The sequence below is a fragment of the Seriola lalandi genome, unplaced genomic scaffold (genome assembly GCF_002814215.2).
Source record: "Seriola lalandi dorsalis isolate HSWRI2012SDOR001 ecotype SW California unplaced genomic scaffold, Sedor1 jcf7180002054358, whole genome shotgun sequence".
Taxonomy (NCBI): Eukaryota; Metazoa; Chordata; class Actinopteri; order Carangiformes; family Carangidae; genus Seriola; species Seriola lalandi.
In genome coordinates this window covers 464,873-479,408 of record NW_019524911.1, presented here as the reverse complement: position 1 = coordinate 479,408, position 14,536 = coordinate 464,873, and the positions used below count along the sequence as shown (strand labels likewise).

The following is a 14,536-nucleotide window of genomic DNA, read 5'->3' as shown; positions in this document are numbered from 1 at the left end:
ACGCTACTATACTATGACATTTTAAGCCTTATTATACTATGACTGTTTATGCCTTATTATACTATGACTTTTTTACCTTAGCATACTATGACTTTTTTTAAACATTTTTATGCCTTACTATACTATGACTTTTTACGCCTTACTATACTATGACTTTTCATGCCTTATTATACTATGACTTTTTTATAACATTTTTATCTCTTATTATACTATGACTTTTTATACCTCACTATACTATGACTTTTCATGCCTTGTTATACTATGACTTTTTTATGACGTTGTTATGCCTTACTATACTATGACGTTGTTATGCCTTACTATACTATGACGTTGTTATGCCTTACTATACTATGACGTTTTTATGACTTTTTATGCCTTACTATACTATGACTTTTTATACCTTAATATACTATGACTTTTTAAAACCTACTATAATATGACGTTTTACGCCTTATTATACTATGACTTTCCATGCCTTGTTATATTATGACTTTTTTACGACATTTTAATGCCTTATGATACTGACTTTTTACGCCTTACTATACTATGACCTTTTATGCCTGGTTATACTCTGACCTTTTTATAACATTTTTTTGCCTTACTATACTATGACTTTTTACGCCTTACTATACTATGACTTTTCATTCCTTAATATACTATGACTTTTTTATAACATTTTTACGCCTTACTATACTATGACTTTTCATGCCTTGTTATACTATGACTTTTTTTATAACATACCCTACTATACTATGACATTTTAGACTTTTTACGCCTTACTATCCTATGACTTTTTTATAACATTTTTATGCCTTACTATACTATGACTTTTTACGCCTTGTTATCCTATGACTTTTTTATAACATTTTTATGCCTTACTATACTATGACTTTTTACGCCTTACTATACTATGACTTTTCATGCCTTATTATACTATGACTTTTTTATAACATTTTTATGCCTTACTATACTATGACTTTTTACTCCTTATTATACTATGACTTTTCATGCCTTATTATACTATGACTTTTTTATGACATTTTTACGCCTTACTATACTATGACTTTTTATGCCTCGTTATACTATGACTTTTTTAAAACATTTTTAAGCCTTACTATAATATGACTTTTTTTACCTTAGGATAATATGACCTTTTACGCCCTACTATACTATGACTTTTCATGCCTTGTTATACTATGACTTTTTTATGACATTTTTAAGCCTAACTATACTATGACTTTTTATACCTTATTATACTATGACTTTTCATACCCTACTATACTATGACATTTTACACCTTACTATACTATGACTTTTTATGCCTTATTATACTATGACTTTTTTACCTTAGCATACTATGACTTTTCACACCCTACTATACTATGACTTTTTACGCCTTACTATACTATGACTTTTTATGCCTTGTTATACTATGACTTTTTTTTAACATTTTTATGCCTTACTATACTATGACTTTTTACGCCTTACTATACTATGACTTTTCATGCCTTATTATGCTATGACTTTTTTATAACATTTTTATGCCTTATTATACTATGACTTTTTACACCTCACTATACTATGACTTTTCATGCCTTGTTATACTATGACTTTTTTATAACATTTTTATGCCTTACTATACTATGACTTTTTATGCCTTACTATTCTATGACTTTTTATGCCTTATTATACAATGACTTTTTATGCCTTATGTTATGACTTTTTGTCTTACTTTGTTATGACTTTTTTGCCTCACTATACTATGCTATCTATGCCTTATTATACTATGACTTTTTTTAAAAATTATTATAATAAACCTTTTTTGCCGTACTATACTATGACTTTTTATGCTTTACCATAATTACTTTTTTTCCTTAGTATACTCTGACTTTTTATACCCTATTATACCATGACCTTATATGTCTTACTCCTTTACTTTTTTAAATTTTTTGCTTTCCTATACTATGACCTCATCATTGACTATAGTATGACTTTTTTTGCCTCACTTTAATTTTTTATTCCTTACCATTCTATGACTTTTTGCCCCTCACTATACTATGACTTTTTTATGACTTACTACATGAGACTTTTTATGCCTTACTAGACTAGAAGTTTTTCCTTACTGTAATGTGACTTTTTATGAGTACTACTACTACTACTATAAAACACCCTTGCATTTTTTTTTTTTACAAACCAGAGCAATGTTCAATGTCCTTTCAAACCATGCCAGCATTTTCATAAACCACAGTGACGTCCTTACAAACCACTGCAATTTTTCCATAAACCACAGCGACATTTTTCAAATCAGAGCAAAATGCTTACAAACCACCACAAACTTCCTTACAAATCACAGTGATATTTTTACAAACTATGTAGAAAAGATTGAAGATGGATCAGGTCTGTTGTGGTTAAAGGTTTATTCATACTGAAATACAATCAAACAAGCAACATTCTGTACAAAGATACAGTTTGTGTTTTACAGTCTCAGCTACAGAAACAAGATTTAACACAAAGATTTATTCGTACCGCTTTTTCACCAGAACTCATTTAAAGGATTTTGAAGGAACTGATAGAAGTGACCATTAAAAAGTGTGATAATATTTTAATACTATCAGGTTGTTTGAACAAAGATCTACATTGTTGTATTTGAAAATTAATCCAGAACAGGTTTAGACATTTCCACACAGGTTGACGGTCAGATGACAAAAACCCTTCACAAAAGTCTAAAAAATTAATTCAAAAGTTTAATGTAATCAGTTTAACTTCTGTGACAAACCCTTACTAGTAAACAAAAATGTCAGGAAGGAAGGAAATCTCACCATGGAAACATGGTCCCCATGGAAACATTAAATGAAGTGTTTCTACATTCAGACTAATAAGTTAATGAGCAGGTCAGCAAGCAGCAGGTCACTGAATAATGAGTCACTTTCATCAGCTGATCAAAGAAGAACTGATCAATCAGCTGAGCATTTACTCTTCATCTTCATCCTGATGATGAAATCAGTCTGTTTACTGATGAAGTCTCTTAACTACAAACTGTTACATCTAAACCTTGTATGTGTGGTTTCCGGGGTGGGACTTAATAATGACACCTGTGGCATCCCCAGGGAAACTCTGTATTTATCTTCACTGCTGGTAAGAAATGTTGAGCTCTTTATCCAGAGCTCAGGCAGTAAAACAGACTTTTATTTTGGTAAGTTTGTCTTATTTTGGTTTCCTGTAGTGACTGATTGTCCTGACTTCCCCCTGCTGGCCAGATTCAGTAGCTGATTCACAAATTCATTCATCAAACATTTTATCATCAGTATTATGTTAACATTCCTGTTGCTGTTATTTAATGAATTGTTGGGATTAATAATGAATATTACTTATAGAAGAATTAACAGTTTGATGATTACATTATATATAAGTACTATAATGTTTTTATGACATCATGATTGTGCAAGATAGCTGCATTGAAGTCATATGGGAGTTATGGGAGTCTTAACTTACAGTTTACAAAACCCCTTCCCCGAACAGCAACTGTCCAATCACAGCTTAGCAACTGTAACTGGGTAGCATGACAGTTAGGGGATATACTTTTTGAGGGTCATGTCCTTTGATCAACTTTCCAAATATTCGTGCAAAACAGTAGAGAAGCTGTTAGTTTTAGCCTAAGTTTGTTAGCATGATATCATGTATGCAGCCATCATAGACAACTTTAACAGGGTTTTTGCTTTCAAACAAATCAACTGGAAATACAAAAAAATCTTGTGAAGATTATGTCTTCAAGTAGTTCTTGGAGGTATTGTTAGCTTTATATTAGCTTAGCAACTGATAAAATCTGTCAGTGACAAGATTATTCAGAGAGTGCAGATAAATATTCTTTATAAATCCTCTTTGGGTCTGTGACAGTGAATTTTTGGAGTAAAATAATCAGAATAAAAACACATTTAATGAAGACAACACCACCTTTTGATCCCGCCTGAACATTTGAACCTTTTCTGTAGTTACCACTCTCTGCCTTTAGGGGGCAGAATAAACAAATCAATTGCTCTGTACAAGAAATAGAGAGAACAACAGCTGTGTCTGTTGTCACGGTGATGTATCAGTCAATTGTTCAGTTGTTTTTTAAAAAGGTAATGATTAAATTGAACAGTAAGCTGCTGATAATAATAATGATCCAATCAGGTGTGAGCATCTCGCAGCAGTGAGCTAATCATGTGCAAGCGTGTTGCAGCAGTGAACCAATCAGGCGCAAGCGTGTCCCTGCAGTGAACATATCAGGTGTGAGCGTGTCCCAGCAGTTAACTAATCAGTGACAGTGAGGACAAACATTTGCCATACACGTTAAAACATTCACACAGATAAAAACACCATGACGCTTGCTGTTCCCATGATGCTTCACTCTGAACTTCCAGCTGGTGTTATAAGTTTTTGACTCTGTCCGTTAACCTGTTGCACTTCACAGTTTCATAGTTGTCATTCACATTTGAATTATTTTAAGGGTTCTGCTGGTTCTGCTCCAGTTTACCTTCAGCTCTACTTGGTTCCGGTCCAGGCCCGGTCCGAATGCGGCGATGGGGCGCAGAGCTCCGAGTCGGAGTCTGACTCGCCCTCAGCGATGTAAGGCCTGACGGTGGCACAGCGGGCGCTGCCACCTCCTCCTCGTTGGTCTCCTAGGTTGGTGGAGGAGTAGAAGCTATTGTTGAGGAAATCAAGGTTCTCTCTGGACTGGGAGATGGAGAAGCCGCTGAAGGAGCGCTCCAGCTCCTCGTGGTCCACTGACGGGATGGAGATGGAGGTGTCGCTGTCCTGCTTCACCTCCTCCCCTCCTTCTCCTCCTCCTTCCCCAGCCCCACTGGCCCGTCCTCCTCCTCCCCTCTCCTGTCTCTCTGCCCCCCCTCGCTCTCCGTTGCTGTGCCGATTCGAACGGTTCCCGCCGTGTCTCTCCCCAGCTGGGGGAGGTGGGAGTCGAACCAGTGACCCGTCTCCCACCGGACTCGGAGTGTTACCGTGGCTGCGCTGAGGAGGGGGCGGGGCCTGCTGGTGGAGCTGGGAGCTGATTGGCTGCCAGGAGGTGGAGGGGGGGCAGGTGGGGGTGTTGCAGTTTCTTTGTCCGGTCGAGCTGCTGGAGCGGACCATCTTTGTCCCAAAACGGGTCTTCTCTGTATGGTCGCCAGTCACCCTGCACAACATGTAAACAATGTGTTAACAACATGAACACAACCGGTCAAAAGTTTTAGAACCTTCCCATTTTTTCCAGTTTTTATTCAGATTTCAGCAGCTCAAGACCAGTGAAAAACCTCTGGTAAAAGGTTCAGAGGTAACCTGCCCAAGGTAAAATAAAAAAGCTGAAAAATCCTGTAGATATCATAGGCCTGTTCATGGATTAAGAAACGTTCAGCTTTTCTGCAGCAATGGAAGTAAATGAAGCCTTGAAAGTTAATGCAAACAATTGCTACAGGTTAATGACTGACTCTGTCTGTACAAAGGCAGTGTTGGAACAAACTGTTTTACTACACCCTCTGACGTATTATTAGGACAGTACTGAAGTTCAGGAAGAAGAACTGTACATTACTATTATAACAGTGAGAGAAAGAAAAGTAACAAAGGAAGACAGACTGTGGCTGAAATTGTAATTCGTTTACTCAGACAGTGGCTGGGCCCCTATTCACAAGCCTCTGAAGCTTTTTGATGTGTCCCATTTTCACTCATTGCTATAATCATGTTTGTATGCTTTTACTTGTATTTTATTCTGATTTGTGTGAAATACATAAATTAACTTCTGCAGCAGTGTTGGGATCAACTTTCTGAATGATATTTGACTTCCATTGCAGAAAGAACATCAAGTTTGTTTGGCTGCTGGACAAGTCAAACATTTAGATTAAATTTAGGATTTCAGATTCCATCAACTGGAAAAATGGAGGTTCTAAAACTTAACAAAAGTTACCAACGTGTAAACATGATAAACAAAGGCATGCCATACACAATGGCAGCAGCACACAATGACAACAAGGTCTGTTTTGTGCCTGACTCAGGTGTGCTACTGGTCCTGGTGTGATACTGGTTCTGGTGCGTCACTAGTTGTAGTGTGTTCCTGGTTCTGTTGTGTTATGGATCCCAGTCTGTAACTGGTCCTGGTCTGATAGTGCTTCTGTGGTTTCCCAGTAATAGGAGACACTGACTGCTGGATTTTATTGATGGACTGGCTCTTCTCCAGCTGATCCACCGGACTGTGGTAGGGCGGGGCCGGGTCTGGCTCCTTGGATCCGAAGTAGGCGTCTGTCTCAGCCTGAGGTATTCCCATTCGCTGGATGTAGATGTTAACCAGGAAGTCCAACTTTCTCTCCATTGACAGGACCTAGGGACACAAGACCAGCAGAGGACCAATCAGATTCAAGGCTGAAACTGCATCAGGAAAACCAGCAGGTTCAGAGTTATTGAGTTTTCAGCACTGCTCTGCTGAAAGTCTATTTAACAACACACTGGTTGCTACTGGTTACCTGCTTCTCCACCTTCCCCAGCCGCCCCATCATGCTCGGATCATCAGGGAGCTCCTCACTGGCTGCTTTGGGACGGTCTTTGTCTGCAATTGGTGTTCCTCTGCCGACTATCTGATCCACTCTGCCAATAAGAAGACAGTGAGGAACTTTATGACAGTAAGAGAAAAGATTCAACATGGAAAATATTTAGATGGTAAAGCAACCTCAGATATATATGTGGCGGGTCAGAAGTCAGCGGTCTTACCTTGACTGGAGGTTCTTGATGCGGGCGAGCATGTCCAGGTGTCCGGCTGAGTACTGTTCGATCACGTCCATGACATCATAGGGACGAAGACTCTCCTTAAATTTCCTCTTCGAGACCATGAAACGCATGATGCTGAGGGACAGAGAGAAAACAGGAAGTCAGCTGTCACCCAACCTCTGATGGCTGGGGAGAGCTCTGGTGGGCTCAGGCATTAATAGATGGGGTGTTCAGTGGGTCTGGACTAGTCTCTTTAGGTCTATGAGCTGAATCTAGTCTACAGATGCTTCTTACAGTGAGTCTGGACTAATCTCACAGACCTACAGAGTCTTCTGAGAGTGAGTGTGGACTGGTCTCTGTAGACATTTGAGGAAAAAGGCTCAGAGTTTTGAGATCCTGGATGGAGGGGTGTGTAGGACTGCAGAGCCCACAGAGGGACCCAGAGCTGGATTAACTTTGTAAAACAAAGCCAACTTCTGGTAAATGTGTTTATTTGCCTGTATGTCTCCCACAGCAACGCACAGGTGACATCATCAGTGTGGGACATCAGTCGCAGATATCAAACATGAGTAATTAATGTTTCTACATATCACACTACAGGATTTTATCTGCAGAGTGTCAGAACCAGCTGACCAGACAGGAACTGACATCAGTTGTCAAGTCAAATCAGATTCCTCATCAGAGATATAGTCCTGAGGTGTGTCCCCGCCATTAGTCTACAGCTGAGTCACTTATCCTGGACCAGGGTCGAGCCAAAACCAGGAAACACAGACCTCAACCAGAAAACTGTTTCTTAAAGAGTTACTGGTCTTGGTTCTTCTGTAGAGACAGACTTTACCAAACTGGGGAATCCCCTACAGATGTGAAACTTTAACTTCAAACATACAGGAGAGGAGCAGTGGACAGTATGACACCAACAGCACCAAGAGGGATAAAAAAATAAATAAACAATAATAACAATAAAATGTCTTACCAAACAGCACAACAGAGGAGCCAAAGTGGCAGACAACGGAAAACAGTGAAACAACAGAAAACAATGAAGCTAACTGGAGGTCAGACTAACTGGTCTTACCCAACAGCTGATGATGACCTTTGACCCTGGGGTGAGCACAAATAAATAAAAAACAAAAACAAACAAAAAATAATGTGAATAAAAAGCAGAATGATTCAGTGCATAATAACCAGCAAATAAAGGTGAGCAAAGCGATGAATGATGAGCAGATAAACTGATAAAATAAAATGATTTTTCTGAATAAAATTAAAACAAACAGTTCGTACCAGATGGCTCTGATGGTGACCTTTAACCCTGGGGTCAGATCCTGAGGGACAAACTCACAGTGACAGCTCTTGTTGTCGTCGGCCATGTCTTCTCCTGGCAGGCTGGCCTCTGAAACCACAACATCATCATCATCATCACAGCGTCTGAAGTGTCGGTCAGCGCCCCCTACCTGAAGCATGTGACACTGCAGCACTGAGGACCAGAGTCCTGAAACAAGTTCAGCTAACACCTGTTCCAATCAGGGCCACATTAACTTGTCAAAGCGCCCCTGGACAAAAATTGACTGCAGATGGTTTACAAATACTAATTCTATTCTTTTTGTTTCCAAACAAACAATAATCTCTGTTTTTTATCTCAATTAACTGAAGGAAACTTTGGCTCATCCATCATATTTTTGCTCTAAACATTGATGCAGTGAGTCTATTGAGCTGTAATCTGGTGAAAGAGCCAGGTATATCTGTGTGTAATCACATGCAAAACTATAGCCATCACTGTTGTCTGGTTAGAATTTGACCCAAAGGAAGCACGTAGAGCCTGAACAGAGGAGGTCCGAGAACTGATCCCTGGAGGATTCCACATGTCATAGCCACCCTATCAGATTCATATCTACCAATGGTGACAAAACAACTCCGACCTTTAAGTTAAATTTCTAGTAAAACCAGAACTGGTATTTTACCTGAATCAGTATTTAGAAGAAGAACGAAGGAAGAAGCTCCACTGACATTCAGGTGGACCTGGTCTCAGGATATGTGTGTGTGTGTGTGTGTGTGTGTGTGTGTGTGTGTGTGTGTGTGTGTGTGTGTGTGTGTGCTGACCTGGGGAGTTCTTCTGTCTGAACTCTTCATCCTGCATCTCTATCAGCACTACAGGAGACAGAGGAGACAGAGACCTTCATCAGAGCACTCATCATCACCATCGTCAGGGCTGAGAACACCGACAAAGAAGAGGTAAACACCTGTCAGGTACTAAGGTGTTTACAGATTTAAAGAAACAGTCCAACATTCATTAAATCATCAGTTTCAGTGCACAGGTACAGCATCATTTAGCCTAGCTTAGCACAAAGACTTGACGCAGATGGAAACTGTTAGCCTAGCTTAGCACAAAGACTAGACGCCGATGGAACCTGTTAGCCTAGCTTAGCACAAAGACTAGACGCAGACTGAAATTGTTAGCCTAGCTTAGCACAAAGATAAGACAGACGGAAACTGTTAGCCTAGCTTAGCACAAAGACTAGATGCAGACTGAAACCGTTAGCCTAGCTTAGCACAAAGACTAGACGCAGACTGAAACTGTAAGCCTTACTTAGCACAAAGACTAGACACAGACGGAAACTGTTAGCCTAGCTTAGCACAAAGACTAGACGCAGACTGAAACTGTAAGCCTTACTTAGCACAAAGACTAGACACAGACGGAAACTGTTGGCCTAGCTTAGCACAAAGACTAGACGCAGACTGAAACCGTTAGCCTAGCTTAGCACAAAGACTAGACGCAGACTGAAACTGTAAGCCTTACTTAGCACAAAGACTAGACACAGACGGAAACTGTTGGCCTAGCTTAGCACAAAGACAAGACGCAGACTGAAACTGTTAACCTAGCTTAGCGCAAAGATTAAACAGATGGAAACTGTTAGCCTAGCTTAGCACAAAGACTGGAAGCACAGGGAAATTATCTGCTATCACAGTGCTAGAATCACGTGAGGTTTAATTGTTGAATCTTGGCACAAAAGTTTAATAGCAAGGTGTGAAAACCAGTTTAAACCAGTCAGATCCAGTTAAAACAAGTCAGATCCAGTTTAAACCAGTCACATCCAGTATAAACCAGTCACATCCAGTATAAACCAGTCACATCCAGTATAAACCAGTCAGATTCAGTGTAAGCCAGTCGTCCCAGATGATGAGAGTTGGTCTGTTTCCTCTCCTTCTCCTCCTTTAAACCTCATTTCCTTCCCTGTCTCCTTATCTCCTTTCCTCCCTTAAATCTTCTTTTCAATGACTGAATAAAGTCTTTGGTCTGTAACATGGAAACTTTACTCTTTAACGACAAAAAGGCTGCTAACACCATTTCTTCCTCTCCATTGTCACCACGTGCTTGCTCATGAACTGTTGGGTCTCAACTTTACTTTGTTAAGTGCCTTAACATAATATATGTTATGATTTGGCGCTATATAAATACCATTTAACTGAACTTGATTTAAAATGTTTTACTGACACGTTTCATGTGTTTTTAGTATGTATGAAGTCTAATTATGTCGCTTTCACAGTTCTTCATTAGGGTGTTTCACATACTGAATATGATGAACAGAAATAAAATGTACTATGACACATCTACCTCCAAAACACTTGAGCAGACCTCAGACCTCTCACTGCTGCTGGAGTCCATGGGTGTACTACGAGACCTGGACACCAGATTTCAAGATGGTGTCCAGATACTTGAATGAAAATTACTCATTGAGAATGAGTCCAAAGGGTTTTCAAGTGTTACCTGAGCTTGTTTGCAGTTGTGTGTGTCCTGTAAACAGTTTTTACGGACATCTCTTTTATAATGGAGGTCTATGGGAAAATGATTTTTGGGTGGCAGGGGATTTTTCAGGTTGGGTGCTCAGGTTGTTCTCTAGTTTTAGATGTTAAAGCTCCATGTTAGTGGTTGTGACCTACAGATAAAGTGCTCCGATTGTCATTTACCTTCAGAGTTTTGGCGGGAGGCAGCTCCTCGGATCCTGAACGCCTGTCGGGTTCTGCTGCGTTCTCCAAAGCTCCAGCTCTTTGGAACCTTGCTGGGACTGTCCTCCAGATTGGGCTCCATGCTGGGGGACCGTCGCAGGGCCTGGACTCCCCCTGGACCTCCAGGAACTCCAGGAGCCACACCAGGACCAGGACTCGCACCGGGGCCGACTGTGGAAACCACTGGAGACAGGAAGCAGTGAAAGAAAGATGGCGGTCAAGGATGAAACACATCACACACATCAGAACCACTGTTTCAGTTGGGGACTGAGGGTTTGCAATAAATAATCAATAATCTGACTAATTTCTGAAATGTCCAATAAGGTCAACATTTTAAAAATATAATCTTACAACGAGACTTTGGTTCTCACACTCACCGTGCTGAGGAGAACCTTTCCCTTTGGTTCCTGAGCTCCGCGGAGACGAGAAGACCCTCTCCTTCAGACTGACCTTCTGACTGCAGACAAACAAACCAACAAGTTGGATTATAACTGGATCTTGTATTTTCCTTTCATGTTATATTATTTCAACTTTTCAATCCTGTTTGTTTTCTTTTCGTTTTTATTTTCAACAATATGTATTTTGTTGACTCTGAATCAGTGGTTGAGGTGAAGGGTCAGGGGTCAGTTTTTTAAGGTCAAAGGTCAGAGGTAAGGAGTCAAGTGTGAAAAGTCTGCCTGGGAAGGTCAGAAGTTTTAGGGTCTCGGTAAAGGATTATCCTGGTCTACAAGAGAACCAGGACTGGACACTGACCTGGGAGACGGTTCAGGCTGGACGTCTCTCCTGCAGAGACAGACGGACAGGTTGTTATTATTTTTGCTTTGGAAGAATTTTCTTGACAATTCTGACTTTAATGTAATTATTTAATGTTAAAGACATGGACACTGATTAACGAGCTTCTGTGCATCACTGGTCAACAAATTAAACTATCCCGTTGTGTTACAGGAGTTATGTGAGTTAAATGTTATGTGACTTGTTGCATTGAACATTTCAGACCTGAATGAGAGTCCTGATTTGTTCTTGAGGTTCCTCAATAAATCCAGCTGATTGAGAGGAGGAATCAACCTGGAGACACAGACAGATTCATACATGATGATATGAAGTGATTATAGAACAATAGTGTCTGTAGGTGGACAGGTGCAGTCTTACCTGTACATGGGGACAGAGACAGTCCTCTCGTAATAATCCCATGTTGAAGTCAGATCTGTTCGGGTCAGATTTGTGGCGTAAACCCTCCACGCCGCCTGCAGACAAACAGAGGATGGTTGTTTCCGGGGAAACGGTTATAAAGATGCTGAAAATGCAGGAAATAACCTGTTGTCTTCATGGATTTTCAAAGTAAAAGACTACTTTGGAGATGTTAAACAGAGTTTCAGGTGATTCTGAGTCAGCCGCCATCACGTCTTTGTCTGCGTTGTTTGTAATTTAATGTTGCCAAGATCGTGAGTGTTTTCAGTCTGTTTATGAGTGAGTCTTTCAGCGTCAGTCAGCACTTTAAGTGTTGCAGTTACCCAAGTTCACAGCGTCTCTGACGTCTTTACTGCAGAGATGAATCAGGGAGAAAATCTGTCAGACAGCCAACAGCTGTCACAGATGATGAGCAAGTCTGAAGTCTAAAAAATACTGTCAGAGAAAATGATTTTGACCCTCAACAGTCTGACAGGAGAGAGTGAGAGTCTGTGACAGAGAGACAAGATACAATGTGGGTTTTACTTTCTACTTAAACTGGATTATTTCATGGTTCACTTTGAAAACAGATGCAGACTCTCTTCTCTGTGGATCGATCTCTCCCACTTGGTGAAAAGAACCACGGACATGTCAGCGGTTCACATAATGGCTGCAAATGCACCAAAATAAAATCCTGTATTAAAATTGATACAATCAATTTAACTAATTTTTATAGCAGTTGTTCACTGTTTGTTTGGATCTGGTTTCACTTGATATATAACACAAAAAAAGCTAATTTATTGTGTTTATCTGCTCTGGCTACAACGTTAGCACCGGGGCTAATTAACCAGCTGGAATCGTGTGTGAACATCACAGGTCACAATAACGGCTGCTCTTCCTGTTCCTCATTCTGCTGTCAACATTATAATTAGGCTCGTCCTAAACTCGGGTCAGTAAGAGAGCTGAGACAGTTCAAACCCTGCCTACTTTCTCTCCTCTCAACAGCTGACCAATCACTGTGCAGAGTGGGTGTGATGTCAGAGCCTCAGTTCACCTGTATGAGTCCGGCTGCTGGGTTTCGTCTCTTCTCGAAGTGTTTCTGCCGGTGCTGCTCCTGAACCTTCAGAGCAAATCCAGAACCCAGGATCCCCTGAGGACATACACATACGCACAGGTAACAGGAGACCAGGTGAGCTGGATGAACCAGGTGGAGGCTCACCTGGCTCAGGTGAACTCAGGTAATCATTTGAGTGACTCACAGCAGGCAGAGCGAAGAACGAAACTCCGATCAGCGTGAAGGTCGCAGCCAGCAGACGTCCGTTCCAGGTGATGGGGAATTTATCGCCATAACCGATGGTTGTCAAGGTGATCTGACATAGACAGAAACAGACCAATCAGATCGGCCTGTAACTGAGTTAGTAGTTACTTTACTAAATGAGTTACATTACAGTTACATTAAAAAAATAAAAAAACTTGATGAGTCTAAATTTAAATCTTTGGTTCCAACCTCTTTGTCTCTTGCATAAAATAAGTCTGTCCTTGTTTTCAGTTAATTTATCCTTTAAATAAAATAATTAAAAATTTCACTACATTCATATATTAGAGAAAAGACTGAAACCAGATCAGTGAATCATTTCTTTTTTCTTTTTTCCTCTCCCAAGAATCATCGGACGACCCCTCAGATTTGTCTGGTGACCCTTTGGAGGGGCCCGACCCGTAGGTTGGGGACCACTGCACTAAACTATATTAACTGTATATAAAGTAGTTAAAACACTGACAACTGAAGACATGAAACAGATGTCGTGTCCTGTTAAGAGTCCTGTCAGTGCTGTTTACATCCACTACATCATGTCAACAGGACTGCCTGTGTCCTAGCACCTGTCATTCTGTGTGTGTGTGTGTGTGTGTGTGTGTGTGTGTGTGTGTGTCACTGTATTATCGTATGTATCAGCGTGTGTTGGCCTCACCAGTCCCCACCAGAGTGCGTCGGCGTAAGTCTCAAACTGTTCGTTGTCTTCCTTTTCTGCCAAATAAACGAGGAAACTGGCCAGAATGAGACACAAGAAGCCGATATACCAGGCTGTGATCAACTCCTGCAGGGGGCGAGAGACATTAAGGTCAGACTGAGAGAGAGAGAGAGAGATCACAGATATTACACTAAATTACTTAATGGATTATATGTGTGTATATACAGTATATATATATATATATTTCTTCCTGATACCATTATTATTTTGTTTGTAACTCTTTGACAATATTGTCCACTTGAAATTAATGCCAATAAAGCTTATTGAATTGATATTGAATTGAATTTTATTGAGAGAGACATACAGGTCAGACTGAGAGAGCGAAAGAGAGAGAGAGAGAGAGAGAGACAGAGAGAGAGAGAGAGACATTAGGTTAGACTAAGACACACACACACACACACCTTTACATGCCAACAAACTGTTACTGAGAAATCAGGAACATGAGGGGAGGGGGGGTCAATAGCTCCGATCAATACTGTCCAAAATCAATGAAAACTATCAGATGTCAAGAAGATGATACTAACAAACCAATACTGCTGACACAAAGACACACTGATACACACACACACACACTGACACACACACACACACACACACACACTGACACACACACACAC

At 40.4% G+C, this 14,536-nt stretch overlaps 1 protein-coding gene across 1 annotated transcript in view; it reads right to left on the bottom strand.

Moving 5' to 3' along the window:
• Nucleotides 1-2,402: 2,402 nt before the first annotated feature.
• LOC111656536 (potassium voltage-gated channel subfamily KQT member 2) overlaps nucleotides 2,403-14,536 on the bottom strand; it is a 21,428-nt gene continuing 9,294 nt past the window's right edge. The window contains exons 6-19 of the mRNA XM_023408271.2: nucleotides 13,860-13,985; nucleotides 13,152-13,262; nucleotides 12,947-13,042; nucleotides 11,875-11,969; nucleotides 11,722-11,790; nucleotides 11,479-11,508; nucleotides 11,103-11,182; nucleotides 10,687-10,908; nucleotides 8,821-8,868; nucleotides 8,005-8,113; nucleotides 6,730-6,861; nucleotides 6,486-6,606; nucleotides 6,168-6,343; nucleotides 2,403-5,167 (exon numbers count right to left, since the gene is read on the bottom strand). Coding sequence (XP_023264039.1) covers nucleotides 4,522-5,167; nucleotides 6,168-6,343; nucleotides 6,486-6,606; nucleotides 6,730-6,861; nucleotides 8,005-8,113; nucleotides 8,821-8,868; nucleotides 10,687-10,908; nucleotides 11,103-11,182; nucleotides 11,479-11,508; nucleotides 11,722-11,790; nucleotides 11,875-11,969; nucleotides 12,947-13,042; nucleotides 13,152-13,262; nucleotides 13,860-13,985 — 2,061 coding nt within the window. The 3' untranslated portion in view covers nucleotides 2,403-4,521. The remainder of the gene's footprint in view (nucleotides 5,168-6,167; nucleotides 6,344-6,485; nucleotides 6,607-6,729; nucleotides 6,862-8,004; nucleotides 8,114-8,820; nucleotides 8,869-10,686; nucleotides 10,909-11,102; nucleotides 11,183-11,478; nucleotides 11,509-11,721; nucleotides 11,791-11,874; nucleotides 11,970-12,946; nucleotides 13,043-13,151; nucleotides 13,263-13,859; nucleotides 13,986-14,536) is intronic.